Below are 17,681 nucleotides of genomic sequence, written 5' to 3'. Positions count from 1 at the left end.
TAATAATTAACAATTGAATATGTTCTGACTAAGAGTCACTGACCTGAAAACGTTAGCTGTCACTCGGAACACATAGACTGCAGATGGCACCCGTAGTCGGGATCGAACCCGGGTCTCCGGCGCTGTAAGACAGCAACTCTACCGCTCTGCCACCGTGCCGCCCAATAGTCCCAACATTTTCAGTTTCCATTTTAAATTTCTGGCAACTGCAATTTTTATTTTGCACTTCAATGAAAGGGATCTTGTTCCATTATTTCATGGAAAGGATCAACAACAGTGCACAAGGCTGTCTGTTGGGGGCAATTCATTTTATGAAGCTATGATCACTTTCATTAAAATAGTGTCTCCTGTGATTGTACTGTGCCTTGGATGGAGAAAGTATGGATCCATGTGCCTGGGAGACACACGTCTGGTCGTTGGAACTGCAGGAGCCAAAGCAAACTATCATTCACTTGTGCAAAAGACTGAGTCACTAGTCCAGCACAGAATCTAAAGAAGGGTCCCAACCTGAAATGCAGTCTGTCCATTTCCTCCACAGGTGATGCCTGGCCCACTAAGTTCCTTCTGCACTTTGTGTTTTGCTCAAGACTCCAACACCTGCAGTTCCTTGTGTCTGGATTTGTCTGTCCTCGCCTTTTCACATCCGAGAGAGAATGTCAGTGGGCAGGAATGTAAACATGGGGAGGGTGGCGACAGGAAAGCGATAATGGACCAGTTAAGGAATATTTACACAGAAACCTGCTTCTGTGTGCGTTAGTGGAAACCTGTCACTGCCTGCACAAACTGGCAGCGACTGTGTGTGGAGTGTGGCTTACAACGGAGGCTGTGAGGCATATTGAAGTTTGGATGTTGGGCAAGGGATCAGATCATAATGCAACTCAAAACTGATTGGTTTATTATTAACATGTTGATATTCCCGCTGCTCGGCACGCCGTCTGTGTTTTGACTATATCTCCTTGTTTGCAATATGCTGTTTTCTGCCCTTGGGGAGGAATTTGTTGGGTCTATTCATGCAGTTTTAAAGTAGCAGTCACCTTACCAACACTTTGTGAATTTTGCATTCCTCCCAGCGAAGGACTTTTGTTGGAAGTGTAAATCTTTCCACTGGAGGCACCTAGTATTAGTATTAAGCAGTTCCAAGTCTTGCATCGCATGGTTAAACACAGATGAAAGGCCTCTGCTCAGCCTCAGTCCAGCTTCAGACTTTCAACGTTCGAGATACGACGTGGAAACGGGCCCTTCGGCCCACCGAGTCCACGCCGACCAACGATCGCAAGTACACTAGCACTAGCCTACACACTAATGACATTTTGCAATTTTAACCAAAGCCAATTAACCTACAAACCTGTATGTCTTTGGAGTGTGGGAGGAAACCAGAGCACCCGAGGAAAACCCACGTAATCAAGGGGAGAATTTGCAAACTCAGACCAGACAGCACCCGTAGTCAGGATTGAACCCGGGTCTCTGGCGCTATAAGGCAGCAACTCTACAGCTGCGCCACCATGCTGCCCACAAAGAGCGTACTCTTTTAGTATCTTGGTTCAATTTTTCTTCCATCATCTATCTCCCTGTTCCTGACTGAATTGGCTCTCTATCCTCCAATGCAATAAAATGTAACTTTCTTAAGCTTAAATCCCAGTGTGACTTTATTCCTACCTATTCTTGAACTGTCCTTGTGACTCTGAACCAGCCTCTCCCTTACTCCCAAACCCTCTCAACCCCATATTCTTTCCTTTAGCCAACCATTAACTGGTATGACCTTAAGGTGTCCTGCCCTGGAGCCTTCTCTAAACTATTTTGCGACCTTATCTTTTCCTTTTCATGAGTTTGTGCTCCATAAAAATGACTTCTACCATTCCACCTTCTTTGTTGGCACAGTGCCAAAGTGCTGAGGTTGCAGTGCCAGAGACCCGGGTTTGATGCTAACTATGGGTACTGTCTGTCTGGAGTTTATGCGTTCTCCCTGTGACAGAGCTTGTTTTCTCCAGGTGCTCCGGTTTCCTCCCACACTCCTAAGGCATACAGGTTTGTAGGTTATTTGGCTTTCGTAAATCATCCCTGGTGTGTAGGGTAGAACTAATGTAAGGGTGATCGTTGGTCAGTGTGGACACGTTGGGCCAGTCTTCACGCGGTATCTCTAAACTAAACCAGTGGGCCAGATTGCTTGTACGCATATTTGTTTCATCATGAAAAGTGGCAAGAGCAGCACACACAGTTCAGTAAAGGACACACTTGATGGAATAACTCAGGCAGCATCCTCAGTGAACATGGAGAGGTGACATTCCGAGTGTTCTCCAGAGATGCTGCCTGACGTGCCGAGTTATTTCAGCACTTTGTGTCCTTTCATGTACTAACCAGCATCTGCATTTCCTTGTTTTAGCACAGTACAATGTTGTTGACTGAGCTATCAGCCTTTAGATGAATAAAAAAAAATCAAATTGTTTTTTTTATAAAATAAAGATCTTGGGTAAAACAAGTCATCAGGAGTTCTGTTAAAAATCAAAAGGTGATTTTAATATTTTAGTGCATTTTCGAACGTTTATTTTTCTTTATCTAGTGTTTACTCTATCATCAAGAATTCAGAATACCTATTGGAAGCTATTATGGTTCAACCATGCATCAATTCAGCATCCAGCATTGGTCTTTGAAACAAGTTTACTGCGAAGCACTGCAGGATAAATACAAAAAGAATCACCAAGATGTTCACATTCTTTTAAATCATAATCATGAGCAAAAAAAAATGACATCCATGGCTTCTTCAGTATTGCCAGTGCAATTTGCAGATCTGTGCAAGATTGTACAAAAGAACCAGCTTTGCGTTTAGTTTAGTGATACGGCGTGGAAACGGGCCCTTTGGCCCACTGAGTCCACCCACGCTGATCAGCGATCGCCAAGCGCCAGCACTATCCTAGTCACGAGGGACAATGTCACAATTTTACCAAAGCCAATTAACATTCAAACCTGTACATCTTAGTAACTTGGGAGGAAACCGCAGCACCCAGAGAAAACCCATGTGGTCACGGGCAGAACGTACAATAACTCCGTACAGACAGCAACCGTAATCAGGATCGAGCCTGGGTCTCTGGCAGTGTAAGGCAGCAATTCTGCTGCTGCGCCACAGTGCTGACCTGGATTCTGGAAGTTTAGTTTAACCTATGTGTATAGGCAATGGAATAGTGTGCTTACACTGGAATAGTGTGAAGGAGACTGGTAAAGGAAACTTTACTTTAAACAAAGGATAATAAGCAAATGCAGGGAGTAATCAAGCAGACATCTGAAAATTACTTAAATATTAAACGTTTGAGGCAGTGGAGACATTAAAACCAATTTTGGCTGGATGATCTGATGTTGCCTGAGTGTCTTGTGTTGTTGAAAAGTGCCACTGATATTTACAATTCCTGTAGTATTCCATACACATAAAGCAGTAAAGTAAGGAAACGGTCCCTATTTATCTGTGTAGGAAGGAACTGCAGATGCTCATTTAAATCCAAGAGAGACACAAAATGCTGGAGTAACTCAGCAGGACGGGCAGCATCTCTGGAGAGAAGGAATGGGTGACCTATCAGGTCTGAAGAAGGATCTCGACCCGAAACGACACCTATTCCTTCTCTCCAGAGATGCTGCCTGTCCCCGCTGAGTCACTCCAGCATTTTGTGTCTCTCCCTATTTATCTGTGTTTAGAGGGGGGGAGATAATGAGGAGATGGGGAGGATGGAGACGAAGAGAGTGCTGCAGTACTGTGAGTATCTACAGACCATGCACAATCTGTCCACGCTTTGTATTTGTCAAAGCCTGAGACGGCTGCAATTTTCCTTGGACACCATGACTGAGTGATGCCAGCTGTTGAAAGCTGGCTTGCAGCAGCTTTCCACGAGGGCACTGCTTTGTCAGTCGCCGCGAAGGTGACACCAGCATTAACTTTTACAGTGTCTGGTGACACGTCTGTCATGGAGGGTGGTTCACAGTTGCATTAACTCTGTCACAGCTGCTCCATATGGGCACGGTTCTGGTTTCATGGACACGGAGAAGGGGAAAAGGAAAATGAAGTGGAGGCTTGGATTAAGACAGACAAAGAAAATTACTCTGGGGGTTTGTCAGGTGGAGCAAAGATTCCTTCGGAAGTACCGGCGTGCCGCTGACATGCTGCTTTCTACATGTGTTCAGCATAAGGGACATCAGTGGGTGTCCCTTAGAGAACTTGAAATCCACAAACGCAGTTCTTAACCGATGGTGGTGGATTGATTTAAAAAAAAAGTTTGTATTGGAGATACAACGTGGAAACAGGGCCTTCGGCCCACAGGGTCCGTGCCCACCAGCGATCCCCACACACTATTCTACACACACTAGGAAAACAATTTTTCAATGATACCATGCCAGTTAACCGCCAAACCTGTACGTCTTTGCAGGGTGGGAGGAAACCGGATCATCCAGAGAAATTCCACGCAGGTCATGGGGAGAATGTGCAAACACCGTACAGACAGCATCCGTAGTTAGGATCGAACCGTAGTTAGGATCTGGCGCTGTAAGGCAGCAACTCTACTGCTGTGCCACTTTGCTCCCCTTATCTTGAGGAAGATTCTTACTTGGCTGCATCTTTCATTTTAGCCGTTGTACCTGGGTTTGTTTTGCCTTCTCGCCTGCTTTCTTTAGTTTAGTTTTAGAGATAAAGCATGAAAACAGATCCTTCGGCCCACCAAGTTTGTGCCGACCAACAAACACCCGAACACAAGTTCTATCCTACACATTAGGGATAATTTACAGAAGCCAATTAACCTACATTCCTGCACATCTTTCAAATGTGGGAGGAAACCGGAGCACCCGGAGAAAGCCCACGTGATCACAGACAGCACCCATAGTCTGGATTGAACCCGGGTCTCTGGCCCTGTAAAGCAGTAGTTCCACTGCTGCCCACTGTCTTCTGTCTTTCTATTTCTGCTGCTGCTTTCTAGATTGTTCCAGAGGCAAGTGTATTTCATTTGGTCAGGTAATTCTGATGCCATCTCGTCTGCCAAAGATCTGAAATGCCACTGAGATTGTTCACAGTTGTGTGAATGCTTTAAGCAAGAGGAATTGTACGGCATGTATTCAGCTTCACTGCTTCACTCCTAGGCCTCAAACATCTACATAAGAAGGTTCATCTTTGGGACTCTGAGGTCCAAAGAGAAATGGGCCATCGGAGAAGCTGGAAGTTATTACTGAATGTTGTGACATCCTGGGCTTGTGAAAGGTAGCTTATCAATGCAAATTCACTCTTGGGGACCAGTAATCTGCTTCACTGGAGGATGACATTTTCTCCTTCATGTGATTTGCTTTCATCCTCATCCATGGTTCAAGCCAGCCTCTCATTCATAGCCCACTTCATCACAACCCTTGTATGACTATCAAATTAAGGTTGATCCAAAACAGCTCATATTGTAAGATTTGATATTGGCAGCAGCCTGAGAATCAAATAGATCACAGGCAGTCTCTTACATTTCAAACGCAGTCGTCCAGCATTTGGATATATTATTTCTTCTAGAATTAGTCTTTGTTTACATAAAATAGATAACACATGAAACCGTATATATCCCATCTTTGTTTCTCCCCAATTTATACCCTCTCAAAATTTCTTATCTGTTCACTTTGTTCTGTGTTTATTTCTATTTGTCTCTGTATATAGTCTTTGTGGTAGTGCCAGCAAGTTTGATATACAGTAATGTGATGGTAGATGTCTGTCTATGCTGAGACAATATATACGAATTAAGAATTTATATTAATTAAGAAGTGGGCTATGAACGAGAGACTGGCTTGAACCATGGATGAGGATGTAAGCAAATCACATGAAGGAGAAAATGTCATCCTCCAGTGAAGCAGATTACTGGTCCCCAATATAAGAATTTATAATGCAATCCTATCTGGAAATGGAAACATACAGCCTTCTTATAAGCAATAAGGTCCCAGTGTTGAACAATGAAACACTGATGGACTTCGGGCTTTGTGCAATTAAAAGCTGTGGCTCTAAAGGCAAATACTTCAGTTGCAAACCAATATGTTACCAGGTATAATGTTGATACCTGTACAAAGCAGCATATCACCTGATTTCTGGTGAGGATCGTTATAAGAAACCTGGTAAACTCTATATTGTGCCATACAATGGAGTGTTAGACAAAGACAGTTTTGTATAAGTAGATCTCGGCATTTGATAAGACCCCTTGGTCATGTTTGGACTCCTCAAAGGCTGATAGGGTTACCACAGTGTTCTCAGAATCGAGTTACAAGTTTACCAGATGGTTTGTTTAACCTCGTACTTACCAGCATACGAATAAAAACATGCATATCTGACCCGTTAAAGTGTTTAATTGTGATCTGGGGACATTAAAAAAATTACTGCTCATTTAATGGGTCGTTTTGTGAAAAACAAATCACAGGCTACTCTCTGTAAATGATAATCAGAAAACATTGGAGCTTGTGTGGGGAAGTAAAATGAAATACTGAGCTAAAACGGTTTGCTTTTGCTGGCCATCTGTCCATATAAATCCTTAATCCAAGGAACATCAAAACATTAAGCATTGTGCCAGTCATGTAGAGGAGTGGGGATATAAAATAATGGGGTGTAATCCAACCAGCTACTGCTCCGTTCCTTTGTGAATGTAACGAGTTGATTGGAACATGCTGATGTGCCCACATCGGAATAATTCACAATTTGTTTATTCCACTGAATCGATCTCTTTAGACCAGTTTTTCAGTTTAGTTTAGTTTAATTTATTGTCACGTGTACCGAGGTACAGTGAAAAGCTTTTGTTGCGGGCTATCCAGTCAGTGGAAAGACCATACATGATTGTAGTCGAGCCATTTACAGTGTATAGACACACGATAAGGGAATAACATTTAGTGCAAGGTTAAGCCAGAAAAATCTGATCAAAGATAGTCCGAGGGTCACCAATGAGGTAGATAGTAGTTCAGGACTCTAGTTTCTTTTCTCCCTCGAGGCATTGGGTTTCCTTTAATTTGTTGTTCAAATCCATATTTGAAATTAGATGTCAATCATGGGAGAACATAGATAAGCCTCCCATGTCCCACACGATTTTTATATGCCACGACTTTTCAGAATGATTTATTTATTTCACTTGACCCATAACTTAGGGCAATTCCAACCAATCCCCAACCTGACCTTGATTTAACTATGATTACCTAATTCAGCTGTAAATCTGAATCTTACCTTGGGCTATGTGCCCCTTTCCTGTTAAGCCATTGGAAGGGAATTGTTGAGTCATGTCTGGGTACATTGTATTCCTGTTTCTAATTCTGAGGGTCCACCAAACCTAATGTCAATTAAAGACCAAGAAAGGAAATTAGCCCTCGTATCCAGACCTTGAGGAAGGAGACCTTGAGGAAGATTCCCATTCCCAACATGATACCATCTCTCCATGAGTTCCTATCTCTATAACGTATTGGCTGATCTGTGGGGGAAGGTATTCTGTAACAGACCCTGGTCAAGAAAATAAAGATTCAGTGAAAGAGACTGAGATGAAACAAAATGAAAGATATTTTTCTAAATCAAGAAATCCTGAGAGTCAGATACTTCACAATATATCAGGCCAAGTATCTCTGCACTCAGTCGCAAAGCTGCTTGATTCTGAGTTATAATGAGATGTTAGCTAGCTATACCAGCCCCTGAGGGATATTGCAGTATCTGGAATTCTATTGTTTTTGCCCTTATGATGTGCCCGGAGAACTTGACAGCCTTTTTCAAATTGTATACGAGGGAGACTAAACCTATTTTAACATTGTTCTTTTGGGCGGCATGGTGGTGCAGTGGTAGAGTTGTTGCCTTACAACGCCAGAGACACAGGTTCAATCCTGACTATGGCTGCTGTCTGTCCTGTGACCTGCATGGGATTTTTTTCCGAGATCTTTGGTTTCCTCCCACTTTCCAGCGACATACAGGTTTGTAGGTTAATTGGTTTGGTCTATATGTAAATTGTCCCTAGTGTGTGTAAGATAGTGTTAATGTGCAGAAATCGCTGGTCCGGCACAGACTCGGCGGGCCGAACGGCCTGTTGCTGTGCTGTATCTCTAAACTAAACTAAACTTTTAATTGCCAGGAGTAAAGTTTGATAATTTCCAGAACATTCCTGTTTCCTGTTTCTCTATACATATCTGAGCCTGTGACTCTATCCCAGTGCATTTGTCCAGATGTTAGTGGGTTACCTGGACTTGAGAAAGTGTTTCTTTGGCCTATTTCATGGCCTTAAGTTGCTCCAAAGTACTGTTCAGCCAATGAAAATCTTTTGAGCTGAAGCTGGAGTATTGTCGGGCTCGTGTATGTCATTTGAAAGCAAGACAGATTGGAATGTTAACATCCTTTTCTTCTGCTTATACCAGATTTTCCCTTGTTTATTCTCTTGGATGGGGAGGGGGGGGGGGGTTATCAAGACATATTGAACGATTTGCCATGTGTGATCCTGCCCTGTAGAATTTTTGCAAAATTGTCTTCCTTCCCAAAGGTCTCAGGCTCCTTGTGAAACTTCCTCAATATTAGAGGCAAATCGCGAGGAGGCTGATGATTCAATCTACTTAGGGATTTAATTAAATAAAGGTAATTTGCTGCAGGCAGACACACGAATGAAATACATTATGACAGACAACCTGCTCCGTGTTTCTTGGGAATTAATGATTTTGTAATAAGCATGGGACAATGGCAATTCTGCATGCATGAGAAACTCTCATTTATAGAAAATAGTCATAAGTGCGCCTGTTTTCACCACAATTATGAATATTTCTTGACTTAATTTACACTTCAGTTCTGATCTTGTGGGTTTTCATTTGTATTGGTTAAAAAATGTTTTAGGATGGAGGTCTGCCTGTAATGGCTCCCATCCTGCCATCTTTCCCAAACACAAGACTGGATAGTTAGCGTCAATGGGGATATCACTTTGGCACATGATGGTTGAGTGAGAATGTATAGGAAGGATCTGCAGGTGCTGGTTTAAACCAAAGCTGGGTCTGAAGAAGGGTCTCGACCCGAAACGTCACCCATTCCTTCTCTCCTGAGATGCTGCCTGACCTGCTGAGTTACTCCAGCATTTTGTGCATAAATACCTTCGATTTGTACCAGCATCTGCAGTTATTTTCTTACACAAAAAGCTGGAGTAACTCAACGGGTTAGACAGCATCTCTGGAGAAAAGGAACAGGTGACGTTTCGGGTCGAGATCCTTCTTCAGACCCGAAGCATCACCTATTGCTTTTCTCCAGAGATGCTGTCTGACCCTCTGCGTTACTCCAGCTTTTTGTGTCTATATAAGACCCAGTCTGCAGGTTCCAGTAGAGATAACGAGAATGCCGTTGGGAATGGGAATCCTGGTTTATTTATTTTCCTCCTTTAACTTTGCAACTCTTATGAGTGATTGCGGTGATCCAGGTTTTGCTCCAGCTCAGATACACTAGTTCGCCATGGGTCATGAATCAAGGGATTTAGGTGGATTTTTAAGAAAGAAATCCATACAATGGCGTTAGAATGCTTCCAGAGCGACTGACAGAAAATTGGATTTAATGGAGTGTGATATTCCCCAATAATCCCAAGCTGTGTGTTTTTGCTTTCTTCCGAATGATTTGAGGAGAAGTGAAATTTTGGCTCAGTTTAGCTGTTGGTAGAAATGCTGTCGTTTTCTAAAGGCAATTGGGGAAATAATAATATAATGCGTAGGAAGGAATTGCAGATGACTGGTTTAAACTGAAGATGGACACAAAATGCTGGAGTAACTCAGCGGGTCAGGCAGCATCTATCTCTCGAGAAGAAGAAGAAGAAATAGGTGACGTTTCGGGAAGAAGGGTCTCGACCCGAAACGTCACCTATTTCCTTTCTCCAGAGATGCCGCCTGACCCACTGAATAATAATACAAAATGTCCCAAAGGACAAATATACCAATTTGGGAAATGGAGTTCAACAGAGTTAGGAATGGGCATATTGTGATTGGACCCTGGACTCTAGAGCTGGTAGCAGTCAGTCTAAATATGTAGGAAAGAACTGCAGATGCTGGTTTAATCCGAAGATGGAGACAAAATGTTGCAGTAACTCAGCAGGGCAGACAGCATCTCTAGATAGAATCTTCATTGGTGGTGGATGAATGTTGGGAAATGTTGGCTTAAACATTAATTTCTCTCTTTATTCCTTTTTTTAGGTTCCAATCTGGAAAAGGCCTGGTATTGTACCCAGAAATTGGTGACAGGCTGGATATAATCTGCCCAAAAACGAACACTCAAAGCCAATATGAATATTACAAGTTGTACCTGGTGACCAGGGACCAGTCTGATACATGCAGAACCATCATCAACCCCCACTTGCTGGTCACGTGTAGCAAACCTGATAAGGAAATAAAATTCACGATCAAATTCCAGGAGTACAGCCCCAATTACAGGGGGCTAGAGTTCAAAAAGGGCCGGGATTACTTCATCATCTGTGAGTACCCATGGGGATGGACATTAATATTTATCTGTGTAAATTGTTGTAATGTGGGATTGCTGGCGAAGAAATTTGGGAAAGTCGGCAACATCTGCATGAATGAAACGCCCAATGACTAGAGAACCTTATTCAAGGTACAGAAACAAAGAATAGCAGATGCTGGTTAATACACAAAATGACACAAAGTGCTGGAGTAACTCAGTATGTCAGGCAGGATCTCTGGAGAACATGGGTAGGTAACGTTTCTGGTCGAGACCCTTCTTCTGACTGGTAGTAGGGGGCAAGGAGAAAGCTGGAAAGGGAGAGGTGGGACAAAGCATGGTAGGTGGACACAATCAATGGGTTGACGGGCAGATGGTAGGAACAAAAGGCAGAGATAAAAACAGAAGTTGCGAGACAGGATTGAAGAATTGCAGATTGTGAAGCCAGGCGGAAGTGTGGGGGGTGGTGGAGGGGAGAAATCGGTGGGAGTCCAGGTGAGGGGGAGGGAAGGTGGGGGGGGGGGGGGTAAATAACCATTGAGTTGTTTTACCTTTAGAAAGGAGATGAGAAGGATTTTTTGTAGTCAGAGAGTAGTGAATCTGTGTAATGCATTGCCACAGAAGGCTCTGGAGGTCAGTCAATGGATATATTTCAGGTGGATGGTGACAGATTCTTGATCAGTAAGGGTGTCAAGTGTTATGGGGCAGGACAGTGGGTTTCAGAGGGAAAGATAAATAAGCCATGAGTGAATGGCGGAGCTGACTTGATGGGCCGAATGGCCTAATTCTGCTCCGAGAACTTAACTCGAATGCTTTTATTGTCCCTTGAATATTTCCATGCATTTTTAAAAACATTTTTGAATTTCTGATGTGATATCTATGCATTAAAATAGTTGATTCAGTGTTTTTAATAAAGTGCTTTGAACAGGCCGCACTAACAGGAATAAGAATTTAATGGGAATGTATCGGATGGTTCATTGAAATAGTGAGCAAAGAAAGATTGTTTTTAGAAATAAAAACAGTTTTTCCAAATAGCATTCTCCCTTTAATCTGATAGCAGAAACAACCCTTTTGATTTAAAACATCCAATTATGGTGCTAGGTTTGTTGCTTAAAGCTATTAGATTTGATAATTTATTGACTCAACCAGAATTGTTAAATTTTAAGATCCCAAGATAATTTTCGACGAGGAAGATGTTTTACCTCGTTTGAGCTGTTCTAGAATGTCCCTAAAGTACCTTCGATGTAGCGTCTAATTGTTTCTTCAATAACTCTAGGATTTCACTGCTCAAATCCGGTGTTTCATTCTTTTTGTTGATCCCTTTACTAAATTTCTTGTTTAAAACTGTGACCCTTCTTCAACTCTCAAAGTTTAATTTAAAATAATGATTTTACTTTTTCCATGTCATTAAACTTTGCTACACTCTACCGAGTTCATCCTTTAAGTGCGTACGAAGGAGCTGCAGTGCTGGGTTTAAACCGAAGATCGACACAAAATGTTGTAGTTACTCTGCGAGTCACGACCCGAAGCGTTACCCATTCCTTTTCTCCATACATGCTGCCTGTCCCGTTGAGTTACTCCAGCATTTTGTGTCATCCATTAAGTAATTCCTTTCACAGCTAAAAACTACAAGACCTCTGGGCAGTCACATTAAATGAATGACGTGCAAAGGACAGGGTAATGTTTTATTCTAACAGTCTGCTGCTACAGTTTTCTATTGCCCACCTGATTCTCTGCCGTGTGTGCATTAGTGCCATTATCGCATGTACAATCTAATATTTTTTTAAATTTGGACTTGAAGGATACAAGATGTGGCGAATCCTGTGTACAGATCCAGTGTGGTCTACGGAATCAGTGTGGTCTACGATCTGAGTATATCTCTTATACTGAGTGTGGTTTGGTTTAGTTCAGAGATGCAGCACGGTAACAGGCCGTTCAGCCCACCAGGTCTGTGCCGACCAGTGATTCCCATATAGGAATATTATCCTACATAGTAAGGACAATTTACAGTTCTTACCAAGGCCAATTAACCTGTACGTCGTTGGAATGTGGGAAGGAACCGGTGCTCCTGGAGAAAACTAATGGGGTCGCAGGGAAAACGCATAAACTCCGTACAGACAGCACCCATAGTCAGGATCGAACCCACGTCTCAGGCACTGTAAGGCGGCAACTCTACCGCTGTGCTACTATGCCTAATAGTAGGATTAGGCATAGTAGCTACTAGTCGGATTGTCACTGAACTATATGCAAAAAAAGAATTTCACTGTACTTGGACACGCATGTCAATAAAGTACCTCTGAATTATGTCCTCTTGTACTTCACCGTGGTAAATATTCCAATGAGAGGTTGTAGCTGAGTAGTGCTCGAACCTACAATCTGGTTCTGGTCAAACAGGTCATCTCTAAATCACAATGAAGTGGGACAGTGTTCTGAAGAGCTGCCTGCCCACAAGTAGCTGGGCCATTCTGCAGGCTACTTGCGTGCATGTAAATCACAGAGATCTCCCATGAATGAATGGTATGCGTGTGTTCATGTGCATTGAAGATAGACACAAAAAGCTGGAGTAACTCAGAGGGACAGGCAGCATCTCTGGAGAGAAGGAATGGGTGACATTTTGGGTCGACACTCTTCTTCGTGCTTCATTGTATTGATGTTTCAGGCACCCTAGGACCCAGAAAGAACATCATGGGGCAAGGCCTGGTTTTACACTCCCAAAGAATTTTCTTTGTCCTAATCAGTACGCCTTGTGATAAAATTTCTGGGCTGGGCCCCAATTTTTTTGTCATCTTTTCTCATAATTCAAATCTTCAACACTAGGGGTCAGTCTTGTGACTCTTCTTTGCTTGACCCCCGCCCCCCCAATGCTTTGATATCATTCTTGTGTCTTGGTGATGAAAATAGATCACCGTGCTCTTGTGTCTTCTGAACTGCCTCGTCGCGGCTTCTTCTGAGTTATTAACTTGTTTTGTTAAATTGAGTTATAAATCTTGTCAAGCGATTGAGGTATATCATATATATACAGCTGGAAACAGGCCTTTTCGGCCCACCAAGTCCGTGCCGCCCAGCGATCCCCGTACATTAACACTATCCTACACCCACTAGGGACAATTTTTACATTTTACCCAGCCAATTAACCTACATACCTGTACGTCTTTGGAGTGTGGGAGGAAACCGAAGATCTCGGAGAAAACCCACGCAGGTCACGGGGAGAACGTACAAACTCCTTACAGTGCAGCACCCGTAGTCAGGATCGAACCTGAGTCTCCGGCGCTGCATTCGTTGTAAAGCAGCAACTCTACCGCTGCGCTACCGTGCCGCCCTACGAGCGGATGAATGTTTTTCTTTGCATATGGTGAATCTCCCTTGCAGTAAAAAAAATATTTTATTTTCCTCACTCCTCTTTGGCATAAAGCAAATTCTTCCAGAAGAAAATGTTGCTGTAAAATACAAATAGGACATATTACCTAGGGACGTAATACCCCAGGCCATATTCGAACCAGCTAGAAGTCTGAGCGCTAATAATTGATACTATTTTCCTAAAACATTTGAAAGGTGCAGATTTTAATAAGTGCAGAAGAAGTTCCTGTGATAGACACGCAATGCTGGAGTTACTCAGCGGGACAGGCTGCATCTCGAGAGGGAAGAATGGATGGTATTTCAGGCCTGAAGAAGAATCTTGACCCGAGAGGTCACCCATTCCTTCTCTTTAGAGACGCTGTCTGCCCCGCTGAGTTAGTCCAGCATTTTGTGTCTTTTTTGGGGGAAAAATTGGCCTTTGTCCATTGCCTGGTACTGAGGTTCTGATGTGAATAATATCCTGCATCATCTAAACAACCAATTATGAGATCAAGTCAAGACAAGTCAACTTTATTTGTCACATACATATACAAGATGTGCAAGAAATGAAAGTGGCAACGCCTATGGATCAAAAGTAATGGGGTGAGTCACAAGGCATTCTCCCTTCTCCCAGAGGCATCAGAAATGTTTTTAATTGTGACGATGGTGCTACCCATCTGAACACTGAAAGATGGTCACCTTCTTTGATGCCAATGTCCTACCATTGCCATAGTGAATGATTGTATTATATTGAGTACAAACCCACATATGCTGTTACATCTCAAACCCTTCCCAATATTTCAGGCAATGAAACGCCACTTCTTTTGTTTCAAGTCCTCATATTCCACTTGTATGAACATTAAATGGAAACTATTCAACAAAGAAATTTGGTGTAGTTAGTTTGCCATTCACGGTGCAGTTTCTAAGTTTTTCCTGTTTTGCTCTTGTCCCGGTGAAATTGCCTCAAAACAAACCCTTTTGATTTGTGGAAGCTTGCAAGACGAAATCCAGCATCTTAGTTTAGTTTAGATATACAGCGCGGAAACAGGCCCTTCGGCCCACCGAGCCCACGCTGACCAGCGATCCGTACACATTGACACTACCCCACACACACTAGGGACAATTTTACATTTACACTAAGCCAATTAACATTCAAACCTGTACGTCTTTGGAGTGTGGGAGGAAACCAAAGATCTCGGAGAAAACCCACGGGGAGAATGTACAAACTCCTGACAGACAACACCCATAGTGAGGATCGAACATGCGTCTCTGGCGCTGTGAGACCTTAGCCCTACCGCCACGCCACCGTGCCGCTAATTCATCTTTCCCCTCTTCTCTCCCATTCTTAACTGTGCATCTCTCCCTGGCCTCTCTTCTCTTGTCAACTGTTAAATTGATTTTCTGATGCATTTTTCCTGCTTCGGAGCAGCAAGCTGGATGGCACTGACAGCTGCCTGTCATAGTTTCCAGGGACAGTCTGGCATCACTCACTTCCCGTCTGCTTTAGGGCTGCCATCCAATGAACGTAACTGCCTCATCGGCTTTGTCTTGCATTTCCTCACACGATATAGAAGGAGAAAATAAAATTAATTGGCACCAAAAGCCGATAACGTTTAATAAGGTAATGAAACGATATATTTGCACATGGCGGGGGGAAGGATGGGCAGTAGGATGGGAGAGCTGGGCGGCACAGTGGTGCAACGGTAGAGTTGCTGCCTTACAACACCAGAGACCCGGGTTTGATCCTAACTATGGGTGCTTGTCTGTACGGTGTTTGTACATTCTCTCTGTGACCGCGTGGGGTTTGGCCGGGTGCTCCGGTTTCCTCCCACACTCCATAGATGTACATGTTTGTAGGTTAATAGGCCTGTTTTCCACGCTGCGTCTAAAGTCTGAAGGATAGGAGAGCTAGGAACACAAACTGGAGTGGTATTATTTCATGTATGTGTTTTGTCAGGTAGAGTTTATCAAAATAAAATACTGTACTGGTGTGGCATCTCGTTAAATCTCCGTGGTTATGCTGCTTAAATATTGTGTGACTAGCTACAAAATATAAAAAGTGTGATCCAGTGGCTATATTTGCATGCAAGCTTCAGATTGCAAACACCGGTAATTCTGCTTTTATCACCTGGTCAATGGTGATGTTACAAATATCGGTCTTGTCATTTTTCTCATCTGGGGCACCGTTGAAATTTTAACAGAAAAAAAATTACATCCTTGTGCTGTTGAGCAAAGCCCAGGCTTGGCAGTTGACCCTGAAGAGTGGAGAATGCCTAAAAAGGTCACAACCCAAAACATCACCCATTCCTTCTCTCCAGAGACGCTGCCTGAGCTGCTGAGTTACTCCAGCATTTTGTGTCTATCTTCGGTTTAAACCAGCATCTGCAGTTCCTTCCCACACATTCCGCAGACCATTATGTGTAGTCTAACCTGCTTGGTTGAAGCAAGAATGTTGAGAGGCAATGCAATTGCTGCTTTTAAGAATCCAAAGGAACCAGCTAAGATAGACCACTGGTATTTTTAGGATTCATAGAAGATTAATGTGGAAGTTGACAAGTTTCTTCGCCTTACCATGAACAGTAGCACCGGAGGACATGGAGTAATTTGAAAGGCACAGGGAGGAGGCAAGTCTGGATTCAAATTGAATCTTTGGAAAAGACATTTCAATGGGTGAGCCATCAATCTGTTTGAGGCTGCTTTTAGCAAGTTTAAATTCACACAGTAGTAAAGCACAGGAATCCATGGAAACTGAAACCTGGCAAGTTTCACACATTCCTCCTGGGGATGGCAGATGCTACATTTAATTGTAATTTTTTTAACATTGTAAAATTGTGTGACTAGCTACAAAATATAAAAAGAGGAACATTGATTAGGCTAATCAGCCAAGTCTTTGTTTCTGGTTGATAATACAGTTTCTTGTTAGATTCCTGGAACTACCTCATTGCTACATTAGTAAATGTAACTTGTTTGCAAATGAATCTCCTTAGTTATTATCTGCAGGAAGGAATTGCAGATACTGGATTATATTGAAGATAGACACAAAATGCTGGCATAGCTAGACCCTTTTCTGTGCCAAAATCATTGAGAACGTCTTTTAAATGAGACCATGCTATACGGACATCACTAGATAGATAGTACAAGTTGAGATTTAATTTCCGGGGGAGAGCTTCTTCCATCTTTTCAACCCCTCCACTCCCTTTTCTCTTTCATTTCATAGAAACATAGAAAATAGGTGCAGGAGTAGGCCATTCGGCCCTTTGAGCTACCACCGCCATTCAATATGATCATGGCTGATCATCCAAAATCAGTACCCTGTTCCGGCTTTTTCCCCCTTTTCCTTGATTCCTTTAGCCCTAAGAGCTTAATCTAACACTCTCTTGCAAACATCCAGTGAATTGGCCACCACTGCCTTCTGTGGCAGAGAATTCCACAAATTCACAACTCTGAGTAAAAAAGTTTTTCTTCATCTCAGTCCTAAATGGCCTACCCCTTATTCTTAAACTGTGACCCCTGGTTCGGAACTCCCCCCAACATCGGGAACATTTTTGCCTGCATCTACCCTGTCCAATCCTCTAAGAATTTAAGATCCCCTCTCATCCTTCCAAATTCCAGCAAATACAAGCCCAGTCGACCCATTATTTTATCATATGTCAGTCCCGCCATCCCGGGAATTAACCTGGTGAACCTACACTGCACTTCCTCAATAACAATAATGTCCTTCCTCAAATTAGGAGACCAAAATTGCATACAATACTCCAGGTGCGATCTCACCAGGGCCCTGTACAACTGCAGTAGGTCCTCCTTGCTCCTAAAATCAAATCCTCTCGCAATGAAGGCCAGCATGCCCTTAGCTTTCTTCACTGCCTGCTGTACCTGCATGCTTACTTTCTTGCCTGTTGCCCGCTCGCTAGGAAGACCTCTT

The 17,681-nt window shown here is 43.0% G+C and overlaps 1 protein-coding gene across 2 annotated transcripts in view; it reads left to right on the top strand.

Annotated features, from left to right (window-relative positions):
* Positions 1–17,681, top strand: part of efnb1 (ephrin-B1) — a 194,872-nt gene that overhangs the window by 112,130 nt on the left and 65,061 nt on the right. For both annotated transcript variants that reach the window (XM_078412494.1, XM_078412493.1), the window contains exon 2: positions 10,162–10,439. In XM_078412494.1, coding sequence (XP_078268620.1) covers positions 10,162–10,439 — 278 coding nt within the window. The remainder of the gene's footprint in view (positions 1–10,161; positions 10,440–17,681) is intronic.

This window comes from Rhinoraja longicauda, chromosome 15 (genome assembly GCF_053455715.1).
Source record: "Rhinoraja longicauda isolate Sanriku21f chromosome 15, sRhiLon1.1, whole genome shotgun sequence".
NCBI lineage: Eukaryota > Metazoa > Chordata > Chondrichthyes > Rajiformes > Arhynchobatidae > Rhinoraja > Rhinoraja longicauda.
The sequence above is the reverse complement of the archived record's forward strand: the minus strand, read 5'-3'. Positions and strand labels throughout refer to the sequence as shown.